Source organism: Cheilinus undulatus, linkage group 19 (assembly GCF_018320785.1).
Source record: "Cheilinus undulatus linkage group 19, ASM1832078v1, whole genome shotgun sequence".
Lineage (NCBI taxonomy): Eukaryota > Metazoa > Chordata > Actinopteri > Labriformes > Labridae > Cheilinus > Cheilinus undulatus.
In genome coordinates this window covers 32965875-32983684 of record NC_054883.1, presented here as the reverse complement: position 1 = coordinate 32983684, position 17810 = coordinate 32965875, and the positions used below count along the sequence as shown (strand labels likewise).

Sequence of the window (17810 nt, the reverse complement as noted above, 5' to 3'; positions counted from 1 at the left end):
TAGTCTTAGCCAATGGTTAAAGAAAAACCATGGAAATCTAGGTTAAGGTTCATTTTTTTGTTTTATTTTGTTCTTCTGGCATATATGTGAATAATACACAAGTATCTAGTTTTCTCAGAGGCTGTCAGAGGTTTGAAGTTAAAGAGAGTCTAACAATGCTGCAGAGGAACAAGTTGCTGAGCCTCTGTGAGGTGCAATGATGGATTCAGGGCTGGTGGTGTTTCCTATTGAGGGATCTGCTGTGGTGTTGGGGGTCGATGATGTGTCTGTATCAGAGCTGGTAGTCCTGTCGTAGTGTCTCTTCAAACTGTTACTGACCTCAGCAAGAAACACTCGACCATCCACCTCGTATGCACTGACGTCAGTCTGATCTTGGTGCAGACGACCACTAGAGATGAGCTCTCTGAAGGCCTGAGGAGGTAGAGGGTTAAATGTGAAATAGAAGGTCAGCTCAACAGAGAAGCTGTCGGTGTGTGAGAGATACCTGGCAGACGGGCTCATCCAGGTGGTTTCCCCAGATGTAGAAATGGTTCAGAGTCGTGTTTAGTGTAATAGCCTGAGCCAGAGACAGCAGACCCTCCGTCCTGATGTTGTTACTGATGACAGACAGCCTGATGGACACAAACAGGAACTTGACATGTTTGCATACTAGGGTGCTAAGGATTCACCACGGGGCCTGATGTGCCTCAACCTGGGGCTGGAGAGGGTAGGTGGCCAGTCAAGCTTGACATGACACATGTGCCAAGGTCAAGCTGGATGGCATCTCTTTGTCCAGGCATTTTCACCCTTGGTAATACACTCGGAGACTGCTGGTGGTTTTCAGGCCCATGGGACATCCACAGCACCACCAGGGGCTTGTGGCAACCCTGCTACCTACCCATACGGTACCCTAGGCTGTGCTTACTCGCCTCATCCACCCCTTACTCCGCCGTAAAGGTGTGGACTCAATTATTTTTTTCCACAGATTATTGTCTCATTCCCCCCTTTGATATACAAGGACTTCTAGAGCACTACCAGGGTTTTGTCCATCCTTCTTCCTGCCCAATGGTACCTTCAGGTGACACTTTCATTCAGCTCTTACAGCTCCACAAAACAGCCCAGTGAAATTGTATACTTTCTAAAGGTTTTTTTAAAGTAATTTAAAGAAGAAATATTGAAAAATAAAGAGATGGTAAAGGCTCCTGAATATATGATCAAATTCAGAGGATGGGTTTAGAGTATAATGAAGCTACAAAGTCAGAAAAATGTCATTAAATGGTCACATTAACTCATTAATGGATGAATCACGTAGCTGAATAATGTTTTTCTGTGTTGAACTCACTCTTTCAGGCTGCAGCCTCGTTGAGTGATGGCTTCGCTCAGGTACGAAGCTCCTTCATCTTCAATCCGATTTGATGACAGATCTATGACCTCGAGAGTCGGGTTCTGTTTCAGCACTTTGGCTAGATGACGTATGCCGTCACGAGTCACACGGTTACTGCAGCATTAAAAAGACCAAGTACAATGAGCAGTGAGTGAATGAAAACTAAGCTCCAGCAGTCCCAGCTAACGCTACTGAGGATGATTTCATTCATACCAGCGTAGATCCAGGTAGCGCAGACTGTGGTTGAGCTTCATGCCTTCAGTCAACCTCTCCATTCCTGTGTCTGTTAACCCTATCTTCCCCAGGTGGAGCTCCACCAGGCTGCTGTTCACCGCCAACATCTCAGAGAAATGCACAGCCCACTCCTCCTGTCAAACAGAACAGCACATTAAAGTCATTTTATTGTCTTTATTTATCCAACTGTTTGTCTGTAATCCACTGGTGTGATGATCAGTTAGTGATGGCACCTGGTGGCTGAAGAGCAGAGGTCGGCTGATATCAAGAGAACAAAGACTCTTGTTCCTTTTTAACACAATTGCAAATGCTATCATACTCTGGGTGGCCTAAAGGGACAAAAACGAAACTTGTTATTATTTCACTAACAGTACTGACAACAAAGAGTAATTTCACACCTGCAGTGCATGTACAAAGTATTTAGCCCCTTACATGTTTTGCCCTTTCACAATTAGTGAAATGGGGATCACTTGAGTGGTGTGAATATGTCTCAGTGATTGAAGTAGAAAGACACCTGTGTCTGGAAGGTCCAGTCACTGGTAAATCAGTATTTCTGGCTACCATTACACCATAAAGACAGAAGAACACTCCAAGCAACTCAGAGAAAAGGTTATTGAAATGTCTAAGTCAGGGGATGGATACAAAAACATTACTAAGGCTCTGAACATCCCCAGAGTTCACCAAAAGGCATGTGGAAGTCTTCATGGTCAAGTGGAAGGAAGTTCTTTGGTCTGATGAGACCAAAATAGAGCTTTTTGACCATCAGACAAGACACCAAACACTGCATATCACCACAAACACACCATCCCCAGTGTGAAGCACGGTGGTGGCAGCATCATGCTGAGGGGATGCATCTCAGCAGCCGGCCCTGGAAGGCTTGTAAAGGCTGGGGGTAAAATGAATGGCGCATAATATAGGAAAATCCTGGAGGACAATCTTATTCAGTCTGCAGGAGAACCAAGGCTTTATAGAAGATTTATTTTCCAGTAAAACAATGAGCCGAAGCATACAGCGAAAGCTACACAGATATGGTTTGAAGACAACAAGGGTAATGTCTGAGTCAAAGCCCAGACCATAATCCCACAGAGAATCTTCAGCTTTTGGAAAGGAGAATGGAGTAAAATAACAGTGTCCAGACATGTAAGCCTGCTAGAGACCAATCCACACAGACTCAATGCTGTGATTGCAGACAAAGGGGACTCTACTAAATACTGGCTTAAAGGGGGTGAATATTTATGCAGTCACTTATTTTTACCTTACATATTTTTATTAAACTGATATTACTTTGTAGAAAACAGTTTTCACATTGACATCATTTTCAAAAAGCCAAATTATATTGATCATGATTGATTTTTAAAATCAATAAAAGGGTAAAACATCCAAAAGGGGTGAATACTGTCATGATCCAGATTTTGATTTGTTTCGTTTCTTTTGGTGTTTCCCGTAGCCCTTGTGTTTCTGTGTATTGTGCGTCTTTTGTTATTCCAGCATGTCATCTTTCTAGTGTTGTTTTGTAGGTTACCTTTTAGTGTTTCAATATTTCTTGTATAGTTTCTAGTGTGCTGTTTTGTAAATCCTTGTCCCTCCCTGTGTTTGTGTTTCCTTGTTCTCTTGTCGAGTTTCCTGTTTTATTTTGTAGTTGTCTTCCCTCGTGTGTGTTATCCCAGTTTTTTTCCTGCCTTAGTTTCCCTCCACTTTGATTGTCCTCGTTAGTTTCACCTGTGACTCATTTGTCACACATGTCTCCCTGTCTGTTATCTCTCCTTGTGTATTTAGGCTCTGTGTTTCTCCCTGTCCTTTGTCAGATCATCGCGTCTTTCACGGAGTAGCTCCTTGTGTATTCTCCAGTGTTTCTCCTGTGAATTTTTGTTTCCTTGTCTTTTGGGCTTTGTGTTTTGTTTCCTGAGTTTATAATACGTTTTTTTTTTGTGTGGATGTTTTCCATGTGACTACTTAGTTGATTTTTCTAATGTTTGGGCTTTTTGTCTTTTTTTTTTTTTTTGCCTTGTTTGATTGTTTAACGAAATCATTTAGATTTTTTTTTCATTGGGGCTCTTCTCTTTTGTTTTTGCATTTTTTTTTTTGCCATTCCTGACAAATACTTTTTATAGAAACTGTAAATCAAGTGTTAAAAAGCTAATTGTATAATAGGCACACAACCAAACTTCTCTATGCAATCAGTAGAGTCACTCCCTGTTGTCTGTAGGAAATATTGAAGATTAAGGTGTATTTCTGTTTATATACGTGTTTACCAGGTCACAATCAGCAAGCTCCAGCTCCTTCAGGGTCTTATTCACCTGCAGCATGCTGGCCAGGCACATTGCTCCTTTGTTCCCAATCTTATTGCCTGACAGGCAAAAAGAGAGCAAGGTGCTGTTACCCTGCATGTAGGAAAAGCAATCATTATTTTCTCACATCCAAAATTTATAAGGTAAATCCTGTAAAATCACCAACACTGACACAGAATATATCCTACTTGAGTATTGTGTGCATCAAAGCCTGATTTATCTCCTTCCTCTGTGATGTAGAACACCATTATTGTGAAAACAAAATACTTCAGTGAGCTACACTGGTGCATAACAGGACATGTATCTCCATTTATATTAACACACTATGGTTTATTTGACTCAGTTTACCACTTATAGTCCCTTTGCTCCAAAAACTTTGTTGAGAGTCGTTAAATCAGCTGCTGAAAATAGTCCACAGGAAGAGAACTATTTATGTTAATTTATTATAAGGAAATCCATTTCGGTCTTTTTTTCTGAACATGAGTAGCTTTGAAATGACTCAGAAAAAATGTTTTAAATAATAGCTCTGTGTGTTTGAAAGAAAGATGTAAACCTGTAGGATCTTGGCGAGTACTTCAGCTCCATCTGTCTGAATATCATTGAACATGAGGTCAAGAGATTTCAGACTTGAGCTTTCCTCCTGCTTAAAAAAAAGAAAAATAGAAATAAAGCTGGGAAAAAATAGGTAAATTAACCATTTCAACAACTTTCTGCTCACCTGTAAAAGGTCTGCTAAGTCATGAATGCCTCCATCTGTTATGTTGTTGTACCGTAATTCAAGTGCTGATACAAAGAAAAAGATAAATATGTTTTTAAAATATTTCCTACAAGAGATAGGACAAGAGAACAAGTTCTGTGAAGAATTTTAGGCATGTTTGGGCCAAAACTGAGGCTGAAGTAAGGCACAGATATGGTGAGTAAGCCCCCCTGAGGGCGGCATGGGGCAGTATGGAGGATTGACACCACCCCAATCATGCTCTGGATGTCCTTGTATGTTACTAGGGGCATTGGAATATAATCTGTTGAAGAAATAACAAAGTCAACTCAAAACCTTTAGAGTGGAAGTGGGTGTCGCGAGTAAACACAGCTTCAGGTACTGTCCGGGCAGGTAGTAGGGTTACCATGAGCCCCAGGTTGTGCTGTGGATGTCCCAAGGGCCCAAAAACAGATGGCAGTGTCTGGGCATTTTACAAGGGGTGAAAAGGCAGCAGAGCAACACACGTGTCAACATGTATCGCCCCCTGGTGAATCCTTTGTGCCCCACATGTCTAAAACATGCACAGGGCTCTATACACTGTGAAAACAGGCTGCGCGTGACAATGGGACCGCAGTATGAGCACATAAATCTGGAATTTTGGTCATCTGTCATCAGTATTTCAATCACACAGTGAATGCTGAGATTAGACCACAGAGTAGGATGAATTCAGTCCGAGCAGAGGCAGGGATAAAATGTATCAGGCTTCAGTATGGTTTTAGTTTTACTAGAATCAAATCAAAGTTAATAATTCTAATATTGTGAAAATCCTGTGTTATTTCTTTACAGGAAAAAAACATGCCAGATATGTACTGTGTTTTGCCATTCAGCTTAAAAAAGAGAAAAGAAATCAAAACCAAGAAGATCAAGATCTGATTTTTGTCTGTATTGCCCAGCCCTATTTCCCACTGAAGGGTTTCAAACATGACTTCTCACCTGTTACACTTCTGTTGTTTTTCAGACATTTTGATAGAGCAAAAACATCTTTATCATCAAGTCTCTGAACAGGTTTCAGACGGTTGTTTCCTGACAGCTTTAAGGTGGCACTCCTGCAAAAATAAAATAAAATAAAATAAAATAAAATAAAATAAAATAAAATAAAATAAAACACACAACAAAAGTCACAGATTTTTATGATACACTTCTGGATTCATCACACAGTCTACATTTAAAAACCTTGCTATTGTATCTGCTTTGTATTTACAGTATAAGGGATGTAGTGATACCTTGCAGAACAACTAAAATCAATAAACAATTTGAGACGACTTAACTTGTTTTGGAGCTCTCTTCCCGCTCTCATGGGAAATCATAAAAATTATGTGTGAGTTAATTTTGTAAAATACTTGAATGGTTTATCATGTTTTGTAGGCCAAAAATGTATCAGTGCATATAGTGCTGTGAAAAAAAGAATTTGCTCCTTCCTGATTGCTTATTTTTTTGCATATTTGTCACAGCTAAATGTTTCAGATCATCGAACAAATTTTAATATTAGACAAAGATAACCTGAGTAAATTAAAAATGCTGTTCTTAAATGAAGATCTGACTTATCAGAACAAAAGCCATCTAAACATTTCAAACACTCCCAGCAGCACCTGAAGAGGGTACCGCTAACCTGCAAGCAAATGTTGAAAGTTCGTTTTGAATAAAACGTGAACTTTAAGCCATTTTTGTTCAATTTTACCCACTTACCCTTTTTCCACAGTCTTTTCTAGGACTTGTAGAACATGTGGATTTATCTTTATCTCATGTTCTTTGCAGACAGCAGTGTAAACTACCGAAATGTTTTCGCTAGCCATCTTTTCAGCCGTTGGAGAGTTTGAGTTGCTATGGTAACAGGGAAAGCTGGATGGAGTCACGCGAATGACATAAAGCAGGAAGAGTACTAGCGCTACGGTTTACAATAGAGTATAACGATCAATCAAAACTACTTTTGACTATCTCAACATTAATTTTATTTATTAATGACTGCATTACATATTCATAAACGACCCGAGCCACCGTATTTTCCTTCAAGCTAAAACACAAAATAAATCTCGCAAATATCAGTTTATCTTATTTCAATTTTATTTCTTAAACCTTTGAACTTATTACTTATTATTATTATCATTATACTTTAAGAAATGCCAATGCCGTAATAATGATTCCATTTTTAGTTATTTTCCTTTTTAGATCTCAACTTATTCATAGCATTCATAGCAACCTAACATCCCGCATTATACTAGTAGCAAGTCAATCCTTTAAGAAACAACTTAAATAAAGTCTTTATCAATGGAAAATGTACTAGATGGACAAAGGTATTCAGCCGCTTAACCATTACACCAACAAGGGCTCTAATGACATTGTATTCAAATACATGTACTTTAATATGGAGTTGGCCCTCCTTTGCCAGCTGTAACGACCTCCACTCTTCTTGGAGGGTTTACGGAAAATTTTGGAGTGTTTCTGTAGGAATTTGTGCCCATTCATTCTGTAGAGCATTTATGAGGTCAGGCACTGATACCGGACCAGACGGCCTGGCTCACAGTCTCTGTACCAGTTCATCCAAAGGTGCTGTATGGGGTTGAGGTCAGGGCTCAGTGTATGCCAGTCAAGTTCTTTCACACCAAACTCATCAAACCACATTTTATAGTCCTTGCTTTGTGCACTGGTGCAGTCATGTTGGAATAGAAAAGGGCCGTCTCCAAACCAGTTGGAAGCCCATCTTCCAACTGGTTGAAACACCTGAATTTAATAATTTCCAGGTGTGGACAAATACTTTTGTCCATATAGTGTACTATTGTTGCCCAAAGATGATAAATAAATTGAGATCTCTTGGAAACAAGAAAATGGAGTGTAATTACATACCCATACTTAGAACACATGTAAAAACAAAGACATAATAAAATCTGGGGAGACACTGAGACAGTTGTTACAGGACAGATTTTAGACAGGCCATGAACCTTTTTAAGACATTTTATTTCAAGAGATCATTTGTTACAGTAAATTAGACAAACACACATCTTATTTCCCCTTTTTTGTCTTCATTTTTATTCTTCAGTTTTTTTATACAGTAGTGACCTTGTACATGATTCACAATTCTGTACAAGCAATGTGGAGGTTTATCCAAAATTAAAAAGCAAAAAATACATTTATACTTAAAAAACAGCTACTTTCATGTTGACAGAAACACTGTAATTAATGCAGGTATCAAACTTGTTGCCACTATCTTGTGCTAAAACAGCTGCTTTCAAAATATATTACACTGTGAGAGACACTGGTTTGCTTTAACAGGGTGACGTTTACTTGAATCAAGCCACCATCACGTCAAACACCAAATAGGGGAACAATGATGATAAATAGATCTTATCTTATAATGCTAAAGAGGCTAGGTCTACCTTTACAAACTATTAAACAGTGTGAATGTTGGACTGACTGATCAGAATTTTCTGGTATTTGCTTAAAAATTTTCAGGAATTTCATTTTTTAATCATATAGGCCTTATATAGGCTTTATGATCAAGTGTCACTGTAACATCTGGGGAATATTTAAAGAAATTTCAGGGTAAATTATATTGAATACTTTAAAAATATTGTTTAAACAATGTGTAAGAATTCCACATAAATTTTAGGTGATTTGAGGGAATTTATGGGGACATTGGAAAGGAACGTTCCCATGAAATTTAGAACTTTTTGTACTAAACATTATATTACTGTTTTCTCAAATGTTTATCTTTGACCACCTTTTCTGCACAAATATATCAGCAATGTTTGTATTTGTGCAATTCAGACAAAGTGAAAAAGTTTACCGGCAATTTTCGTGAACTAAAACAAGAAAACGGCCAGTCTCTGGTGTCTAGGACTTCTGTTTTTGTTGCCATAATATCAAATCATATTTTGATTTTCACTATCATCACATCAAAGTTTAAAGATCTTAAACGTGTTGATGTTTTAATGACCGATGAAGGAAATTATGAAATTTAGACCGAAGCTGTAACAAAGCAGACGTTCCTTTAGTGAGTCTTTGTTGAAGGGATGAGTGTGGCTGACTGTACACTACAGCAGAGCGACATCCTGCTGTTTGACTCTCACTGCTGAGCCTGGTTGTTGATGTCGTCATCGTCCACCGTCCTGATGATGACGATCTGCTCCAAGCTCTGTGCGGGGGATGCCGGCGGCCGCAGCTGCTCTACCAGCGCGTGGAGGGTGTCCGAATTGATGGTCTGCTCCTGGTCAGGCTCGAAGGTCACCTGGTTGGTGGTAGTGATTGGCTCATGAGCTGGCTCTGCCTTCAAGTTCTGGATGATGGTTTGGGTCGTGGTGGCATTGACAGAGGAGGCAGCTACGGACGGAGCCGTGGCTTTGGGGTTGGGGGTGGCTGGTTCGGGGTTGGGGGGCTCGGTTTCAGGGATGGAAACCAAACCTTTGTTGTCTTGGGAGAGTTTGCTCTGGACAAAGGCCACAGGATGACTGGACGCCAGGAGGACGACTGTTTACAGACAGAAACAACATTGAAAGTGATCACAATGGAGGGAAACTGAAAGACTAAACAGAGGAGGATATTTATAAAACATCCTTTACATAGAGAGGCAGTTCAAAATTATTCACAGAGCTGAAACCCCCCCTCCCCCAAAACATTAAGAGGATTGACAGAAAAATTACAGCAAAACATCTGTTAGGAACCTCCAGTTCATGGACTTGCATGATTCCACCAAAATACCAAAATTTCCACTAGGGGGAAATTTTCTGTAGTTTGGTGAGTTTTTTGCATGTTAAAGCTGCCAAATTAGCAATTCCGCTAACAGAAAAATGATGCACATAGATACAATAGAGTCCTCACTGACTGAGGCTGGTGCTTGGGCCCTAATAACTGTTAACTGATTCACTCCCCCACCCACACACATAAACACTCACCTGCTCGGGCTCTCTCCTTGTGTTGCCGAACCTCGTCAGCATGAGCTTTCTCCTGATGTTTGATCATGTTCTTCACACTGGCAAATCTGTTTCCACACAGCAGACATTGCACGCCGTTGTTCCCGTCTGCACAAACAAGCACACATCATCAACTCCCGTAAGTGAAGAACAATTGTAAGGTACAACATTCTGTTTCCAGTTTCAAAGAAATCATTAGTGTTATGGTGGTGAGTTATTACTAAAAGAAAGGTCACATAGTCCTGAGTCTAATAGGATGTTAATTCATTTATTATAAACCTATTCATCTATACCATCTGAATGATCACTTAAGGGTCTATGTCCATAGCTACCTATAGTTCAGCTGTCAGTACCCACTACCTCAGTTTCAGCGCACTTTTCACTAGCGTTTATATTAGGTTAAAAAAATTCTTTCTCTTCTCTCAGTAGTATCCTTATTATCTGTTTAACACTCAGTGTGCTTAATATTTTCCTTTATTCAAGAAAACCTCACAAAGAAATGGGAAAAAATGCAAAGGAATCATGTCCTGATTTTTTCAACAGCCGCAGACCAATAAACTTTACCCTCAAAAAGACAAAAAATAAAATCACTAGTTCCTCTGCAATTGCTGTTGCCAAAGCTGATAAAGATTCATCCCCCTACAATTTAGATGCTTTGGTGGAAAATTCCAAAAATTATCCTTGAAGTAATAAACAGCTGCATAATTAAGATTAAATACCAATGTTTTACTCCAAACAAGATAATTTAGCTATCAGAACCTTAAAACCTACTAATACAACTACATAATTGAACCTGCCAAATTGGTTCCCTTCTGATCAAGAACCCTCACCTGGATGAAGTCTCCTCACGTGTTTTTTCAGCTCTGAAGAAGTCACAAAACTTGCATCACAGGATGTCACTGAACATTTATATGGAGTCTCACCTGAAACACAATCACACACAGAAACAGCAGTGTGTTAGTGAATGACAGAAACATCTGCTCCGAGTCAGACAGTATGCATGTTTAGACTGCTAAATCTCTGAATGGAAACCAAATCAGATCTACTGCCTGGCTGAAGTTTAACCCTCTCCTTACTTTTTCCCAGTTTAATAAATACAGAAAAACCTCTCTCACCTGTGTGTTTTCGTGCATGAGCTATGAGAGAAGAAGAGACGGAGAAGGACATGCCGCACAGATCACACTGGTACGGTTTCTCTCCTGTGTGTCGTCGTTTGTGGTAAGTCAGAGTGCTGGACTGAGCGAACGCCTGACCACAGACATCACAGACGTACGGTTTCTCCCCACTGTGAAGTCTGTAAGAAATACAGAAACAAAAGCAGAGTCAGAAGCCGTGTTTCCATCAGGGGGTGCGGTTTGATTCAGTTCGGTTTGGCATGGTTTGGTACGCTAAACCCCAAAATAGTTTGCGTTTCCACAGACACCCGTGCTCTCACTTGGGTGGGCGGGGCTGTGAAAGCATGCATGTAAACTCAAAGACAGCGCGAGTCAGCTGTTCCAGCTGCAGAGTTATAGTAAGGATGAGTGACAGAAATCAGTCGGGAATAAGCAGTAAACAGCTTTATTTCAGCTGAAAGTGCTTTTAAAAAAATAAATATATCTTAATGATGTTAACAGCTGTCAGTACAGATCCCCAGCTGATGGAATACGTGTCTTGAGACGGTTTAAGTCGTAACGCTATGTTAATATGTGAATATATCTAGTCTAGAACAGTTTATACGACAAAACATGAAAGTTCAGAGCTGTACTGTGAAAATTAGCCGCATTCAAAATAAAATTAAAGTTCAGCTGGTGTTAAAATCAACAAGCTAGATTAAGTCAGAAATGCAGGGTGCGCTGAGCTCGTTTAAAAACAGTCTGCAGCATGAAGTTTTACGAGCCCGTTCAACGACCACAGAGCGACGTTTTCACAGTTTATCTAATTCACAAAATGTCTGCATTAATTTAGTTTCTCATCCATCGCGCATGGATCAGGCTGATGTGAGCCTTCAGGTTCTGCTTTGTGTTCTTAAAATCATCCAGATAAACGTCAGGATACTTGATTTGTGGCCAGATACCAATATCCATAGACTAGGAAACAGTTTGGATCTCCGTCGAGTCCAAATATTTCCCATTTAGGCAGATATTGGTCCATTTTTCTCCCATTTTCGCCCACTTCTCACAGCAGACTTCCGTCTTTGAAGCCCGGAGGCGAGCAGCTCAGTCGCGCGCTAATGTGACGCCAGTGCAGCCCCTATTGTTGTGTGTGTAGCTCCACCTTTTTGGTATGGTTAGGTAAGATTGGCACCCCTACGGAAGGGTGCCGAAAAGTGGGATGGTACGGTTCGCTTTTTGGGGACCCTTTCTCTATGGAAACAACAAAAAAAGCATGCTATACCGCACCGAACTGAGCCTGACCGCTCGGTGGAAACGACCTAAAAGATGCTCATTCAGACATTGGATGTGTGAGGATTGGAATCTGGAACAATAGCTTACACAGGCTAAACTAAAAAGAACAACTCAGTTAAAATATCATACAGAAACAGAACCTTAAGTAGAATATGCAATGAAAAGTAATCACAAACTAAACAATTAAATGTAAGGTAATAACGTGGGTGCAGCACGTTACTTTGTACCACACTGCACCCAACAGTGACCATGACTGTTATAGAGTTAGTTTGAAATCGCACTGTTAACATCCAGCTTAGTGTGAACTCTGGGGGGAATATGATGTCTTAAGCAGTGTGAGTACCTGATGTGTATTTTGTAGTTGGAAGAGGTAGCAAACTTGAAGCCGCAGCGCTCACAGGTGTACGGTTTCTCCTCTCCGTGGTGCATCCTACGATGAGCGACCAGCTGACACTTCTGAGCAAAACACTTTTCACAGTCAGTGCAGTTGAACGGCTTCTCACCTGAAACAAACATGTGAGAGATGATTAAATGAACTTAAATTAAACAACCAATAACAAATATGGAATTACTACAGTAGATTTATTAGAGCTGCAGCTCTTGAACAGACTGTAATGTCTAAATAAAGTCATCTATAGGCAAAGTTGTCCGTGCTGGTCTTATGTCCAAAAAAACATAACTTAGAAATACCATAAGAGACCTTATAGTTGAATATCAATATGTCAGTATGACATAGTCCTTACTTGTGTGTTATAATTAATGAAATCCAAATGACAGAAGCATAAATGCAGGACTGCTGATCAAAATCAAACAGCTGATGGCAGAGAATACCCATGGTCCATCACAAGGAAGCAGCACAAAACATGAATGGGAAACAGAAACCATGAGAAGTTCGACAATAAAAACACGACAAGGGGAGAATCAGAATTAAAAATGTGGTGATAATATATTCATCCTGCACTTCACCTCTTTGTGGACATTTCAAAGAGTAACTAAACCCCAAAGTCTTGGCTGAGATTCATCTACCCTGGAACTTCAAAAAATGCCTATTATGGACAATGCTGGAACGGAGACGTATTAGACACACCCACTCTCTCCTTTCTACTGTCCCATATCAGCCACAGCATCATTCAGTCTTTGCTGCTTTATGAATTTGATTATAATCCATAATGCCAGAACCATTCAAGCTACCTGAGTAAGAAACCACGATATATGGTCATGTAGAGAACAGTTTCTCATAGAATCAACCTCATTTTATGAAAAACGTTGTTTATTCAAGTTCTTGGTCAACAGCAGCACATGACCTATAATCCTAGAAAGTCCCAGTGACGTCTCTGAAAGGCTGATCTGACCTTTACGCACAAAACTCTGCATTCTTTCTGTTTCTGCCTCTACTTGTGAATTTCACAGTTATTTTTCAACAAAATACAGTTTAAATGGAGAAATGAAGATATATGGTCATGTAGAAAACACAAGCAAGTATATTGCCAAGCTTCTCTTAAGAAAGAAAGGAAAGTTTACTTTCAGTCTCAGGCAACAGCACTAAATACCCCACAATCCTCTAGTGTCAGAGCAATATTCCTGATTGGTGGAGCTGTGAATTTCAGCCGTGGGCTATGCTCATTTTCAAGGCTAAAATGTCAAGATGTGGACCCTAAGTGATCAACAGTACTATTAAATCCCAATCTACAGAGCTTTTATCTGAATAAAGTGGTCTGAGGGTTTAGTTACTCTTTTAATTGCTCAATTAATCAGATAAAGATGTATTATTTTACTATTGTTTGAAAGTATATCAGTTATCGTTGAATTTTTGCATAGTGACATTAACATTAACAATTCCCATTCTCAATCAAAACTAATCATGTCTAAATCTAAGTCTGCTGAGTTTATCTTGGATGAACAGACACGTCTCATGGTGGAGCAGCAGAACAGAATACTATAAAGATGAAAAACAACAGAAAGAGCTCTGTAAAACAGTATATCATTTATCAGTTTTTAGTAATGACACCAGGCAGCTTAGCTCACCTGTGTGTATGCGCAGGTGTGTCTTCAGTTGCGTAGCTTGTCTGAAGGTTTTGGAGCAGAAGATGCAGACAAACGGCTTCAGCCCTCTGTGGATTTTCTGATGTCGGCGCAGGCTGCTGGCGTCTTGAAACAGTTTGTTACACTCGGTGCATGACAGCGACAACTCATCCATTTCTGACCGATCGTGCTCTGGGATCTCACCTTCCTCCAGTCCATCATTATCAAATCCTGGACCGTTGCTGTCCTCGTCGTCTTCCTCGACCCTGCTCCTGCGTCGACCCCTGCCTCTCCCCCTGCCCCGCCCCTTCCCTCGGCCTCGTCCTCTCCGCGCTATACCGCTACTCAGTCGAGCTTTCTTCGCTGGATTGTCCTCGTCGTCTTCATTGTCCTGGGAGGGGCTCCAGTCTGCTGAGTTGTCTCCAAAGTCCTTCACACTGGTGTCAGAATCTTCCTGGACGATTTCCTCTGATTTATTTTCATCTCCTCCTCCATCTCCTCTCCCCCTGCCCCTCCCTCTGGGTCTACCTCTGGGTCTCCCCCTCCCTCTGTATCCAAGTGTCTTTGGTGCTCCATCAGCTGAGCTGCTTGCCTCACCCGTCTCTCCACTAAAACTCTTTGGCCTCCTGCCTCTCTTCCTGCCTGTTCCTCTCCCCAGACTCCTGGGTGTGGTGGGGCTGTACTCTTCATCACTTCTGTCTCCCTCCTCCCTGTAGAAATCTGCACCTTCATCTTCCTTGTGTTGTCCCTCCTCTCCCTCCTGCCAATCACTACCTCCTGTCACTGAGATGATAGACAGAGGAAGGGGTGAGCTGGGGCTGCCGGGAGAGGCTGGACTTGGAGGAGAGAGACCGGCTCCTTTATCTGCCTCTGATTGTGACGTCTCACCAGGTTCGGACCAATGAGTGGTTTCCTCCAGATACTTTGTGGCTTCAGACATTCCCAGGAACAAGGCAGCTCGACGCACAGCTGCTTGTCGTGTACTGAAATCATAAAAACAAGCATTTTGTTCAGTGCTGATTAGTTTGTCATAAAAGGAATTTGAAAAGTCCAGCTGCAGGAATTGACAACAGAATGTGACAGGTAATTGCAGGATGTAATCAGGGAAAGAAGACAGCTGTTCACTTTGTTTGGAAAGGAGGGAGGGAGGTTTTTAGGTAGGCACCAGTCAGGCCAGCTAAAGGGTGCTAAGGACTGGGAGATGCAGGTAGATTTGGGAGGGAAACTTGTTGTTTGAAGCCTGACATAGTATTATAGTCTCACATTTATCTCACATTGAAGTAATTCAATATTCCTGTGGACATAACTCAGAGCCAGGCAGTCACTTGATACTACCCTGTGGATTGATCTTGCAACTTTCTTGTTGTCTGCCCCCTTTTGACATATTATCTCAGGTGCATACAAGTCTCAGCATAAATACAACCTACAGATACAGAAGTATGAACCAGGCTTTAGTTTGGTTTTACCTGCTGAGGTTCATGTGTCCAGTGTAGACAAACTCCAGAAGCTTCTCTAGAGCATAGCGGCTGACCTTCTCAGGGTCCAGAGTTGTGATCTCCTGCCCCTTCTCTGCTCTGGAGGAGAAGTATTTGCTGAACGCTGCCAGGATGTTGCGATGGGCTCTGAACTCCACGTCTTTAACCATGATGGTGATATCACACAGAAAGTCCATCTCCCGCTGCTGATGTAAGCGCTGCAGGAGCAGCTTCCCATGACTGTTGGCATGAGACATCTCTGCAGCTGGTCAACAACAGAAGAAGAAGAAAGAGTCAAGATTATAACCACTGATAATCAACTTTTGGTGGAACTAATTGTACTAAAATTGCTGTCTTTTTCTTTAAGCATTATTGTCCTCTTGGGGGTGCTATTGTGGTATTTTTCATCCCATCAGAAACTCCAACTTTCTTCAGTTAACTGCAAAACACAAACTTTCTTTACAGGACTTTTTGTTGATTTTGGTTTTGAAAGCTGCATTGCCAGATAATAAGTCAGTTGTCCCCTGGACACGTAAGCAATAAAAATAGACATTTTCACGGTTTGAAGGGAGGTGTACGTGTGCCTGTGGCTCTCTGGTTTTGCATGTGTTAGCATGAGTGACATTTCCCCTTCTGAACAACAAGGAAACGTAAAACAATGAACTTGTTTGTCTCTTAATATCTATTAACTTCCCTTATTTCTATCATATACAATTTAACTGTTTACAGAGATTTGGGAATTTTTTTTAACACATCCTGCCACTCTATTGTACAAAAATGAGAAGAAAAATGAATAAAGTATTATGATCTTGGAGAGTAAAAAATACTGTTTCTGAGGATTTGTGAAAAATGGAAAGCTCAAATAGCTAATGTTTGATTTTTTCTTATGTTTTCATTATATACTTCTACCATGCCCTTCTTGGGATGTTTATTCAGCCTGTTTATTTCAATTTATTTTCTCTGTTTAGCCTGAAATATTTCCATGACAAAGCTGTATTTAGTTTAATAACTTCTATTGAACAAAACACTTTTCGAAGGCATTTAAAAATAAAACAAGCCATTATGGTACAAAAAAACTATGATAGCTGCAAACGAAAATAAGCAAACGGTTACAAATTACAATTTCTACACTTACCAGCCTTAAAGGCATTTAATTTAAGGTATTAACTTGTCATTCAGCATCACAGGGATAAAGTAGGGGGTTTTAAACCACACTGTTAACGGGGTGTAGCTTGTTTGTGTGTTTATACTCCTCACCTGGGGAAAATCCAACAACAACGCTGGAATATATAAACAGAATATGTTAATCAAATTATTTCTATAAGCATTTAAGCTATGTAGAAAGGACTGCAGAGATGATGGACTTCAAAATAAAAGTACTAACTTACTCTCAGTAGTGTTTCCTCTTCTCTTTAACTGTCTTTAGATCGATGATTTGTCTGTAGAGGATAATTATGAATAAATAAAATAATTAGAAGAATTCATGGCGCACAGATGCAGTTAAAACAACCATTTATAATCTAATTAATCATTCATTAACCTATTTAATTTTCTGAAAGAGCAGCCTTGACAGGTGAGATGCAGAAGCAGTTTTGTAAAATAAAAGCTCCCGCCTGCTTCCTGAGTAGGCCTCACAGGCATGCTAATGCTAGCAGCAGTGTCGTATATAGGTTAAAATGACTTCTCGTGGCTGTGTGTCGTTTCACTCATATTCATGACTTTGTTTTGTACTGCTTTAACCACAACAGAGGCGTAAATAATCGATTGGTGTTTTTAAAAAGTCTATAACGCATGGGGCTAAGGCTAACTGTTTTCATAGTGGTGAAAAGCGCGAAAAACATCGAGCTCTTATTTCGAAGGTTTGACGGTTTGTACCGGCGGTGTCCGTGTAAGTTGGCACTAAATGTTAGAAACGCTCATTTTCAACGACAAGCCGTGCAAACCTGCCGATAATAATAATTGCATGTAGGTAAAAATGCACTATTTTTTACAAACGGACAGTAAATAAAAGCAGAAAAGTACCTTCTAATATCCGCGATCTCCAGCCATTCTCCCGTGACGTCAGAAAATCTCGCGAGAGTTCGCCGCAAACCAAAGCTACTCTGATAAGTCAAGATGAACAACTTCTCCGCCAAGACAACATAAGCCCGTTTTCCGAATAACAAGTACCATTTTTACAACAGTCACATTTTCTCAATGTAATTCATATCTTATTATATTTAGCTTGAATTGGACCATCATCATTTGTTTTGAAACACAATTAAGGTCAGCTTAGTCTTTCACACAGTTTTATAAAGTCAGGAACTCAAAAAGTAACTTTCTTGACTCAAATGCCAATCAGCTGATAATGCCTTTTTTATTTGATTTCTTTCCAGAATTT

General features: G+C 40.3%; 2 protein-coding genes across 4 annotated transcripts; both read right to left on the bottom strand.

Annotated features, from left to right (window-relative positions):
- Positions 1-39: 39 nt before the first annotated feature.
- lrrc34 (leucine rich repeat containing 34) lies at positions 40-6435 on the bottom strand. The gene is made up of 10 exons (XM_041813752.1): positions 6329-6435; positions 5576-5688; positions 4604-4668; positions 4439-4525; positions 3850-3978; positions 1831-1926; positions 1577-1731; positions 1322-1477; positions 485-611; positions 40-411 (listed from the first exon to the last, which is right to left on the bottom strand). The coding sequence occupies exons 1-10, from the start codon at positions 6433-6435 to the stop codon at positions 139-141; spliced, it is 1308 nt and encodes a 435-aa protein (XP_041669686.1). The 3' UTR covers positions 40-138.
- Positions 6436-7617: 1182 nt separating this feature from the next.
- Positions 7618-17516, bottom strand: mynn (myoneurin). Of its 3 annotated transcripts, XM_041814808.1 has the most exons (10): positions 17453-17516; positions 16819-16869; positions 16688-16710; positions 15422-15695; positions 13959-14938; positions 12277-12436; positions 10662-10840; positions 10377-10469; positions 9529-9654; positions 7618-9103 (listed from the first exon to the last, which is right to left on the bottom strand). In XM_041814808.1, exons 4-10 carry the CDS (start codon positions 15685-15687, stop codon positions 8703-8705), a joined length of 2205 nt encoding a protein of 734 aa, XP_041670742.1. In that variant the 5' UTR covers positions 15688-15695; positions 16688-16710; positions 16819-16869; positions 17453-17516; the 3' UTR covers positions 7618-8702. The 3 variants fall into 3 exon arrangements, with proteins under 3 accessions (XP_041670742.1, XP_041670741.1, XP_041670743.1); XM_041814807.1 differs by lacking the exon at positions 16688-16710 and having other exon boundaries at positions 17453-17503; XM_041814809.1 differs by lacking the exons at positions 16688-16710; positions 16819-16869 and having other exon boundaries at positions 17453-17495.
- Positions 17517-17810: the final 294 nt, after the last annotated feature.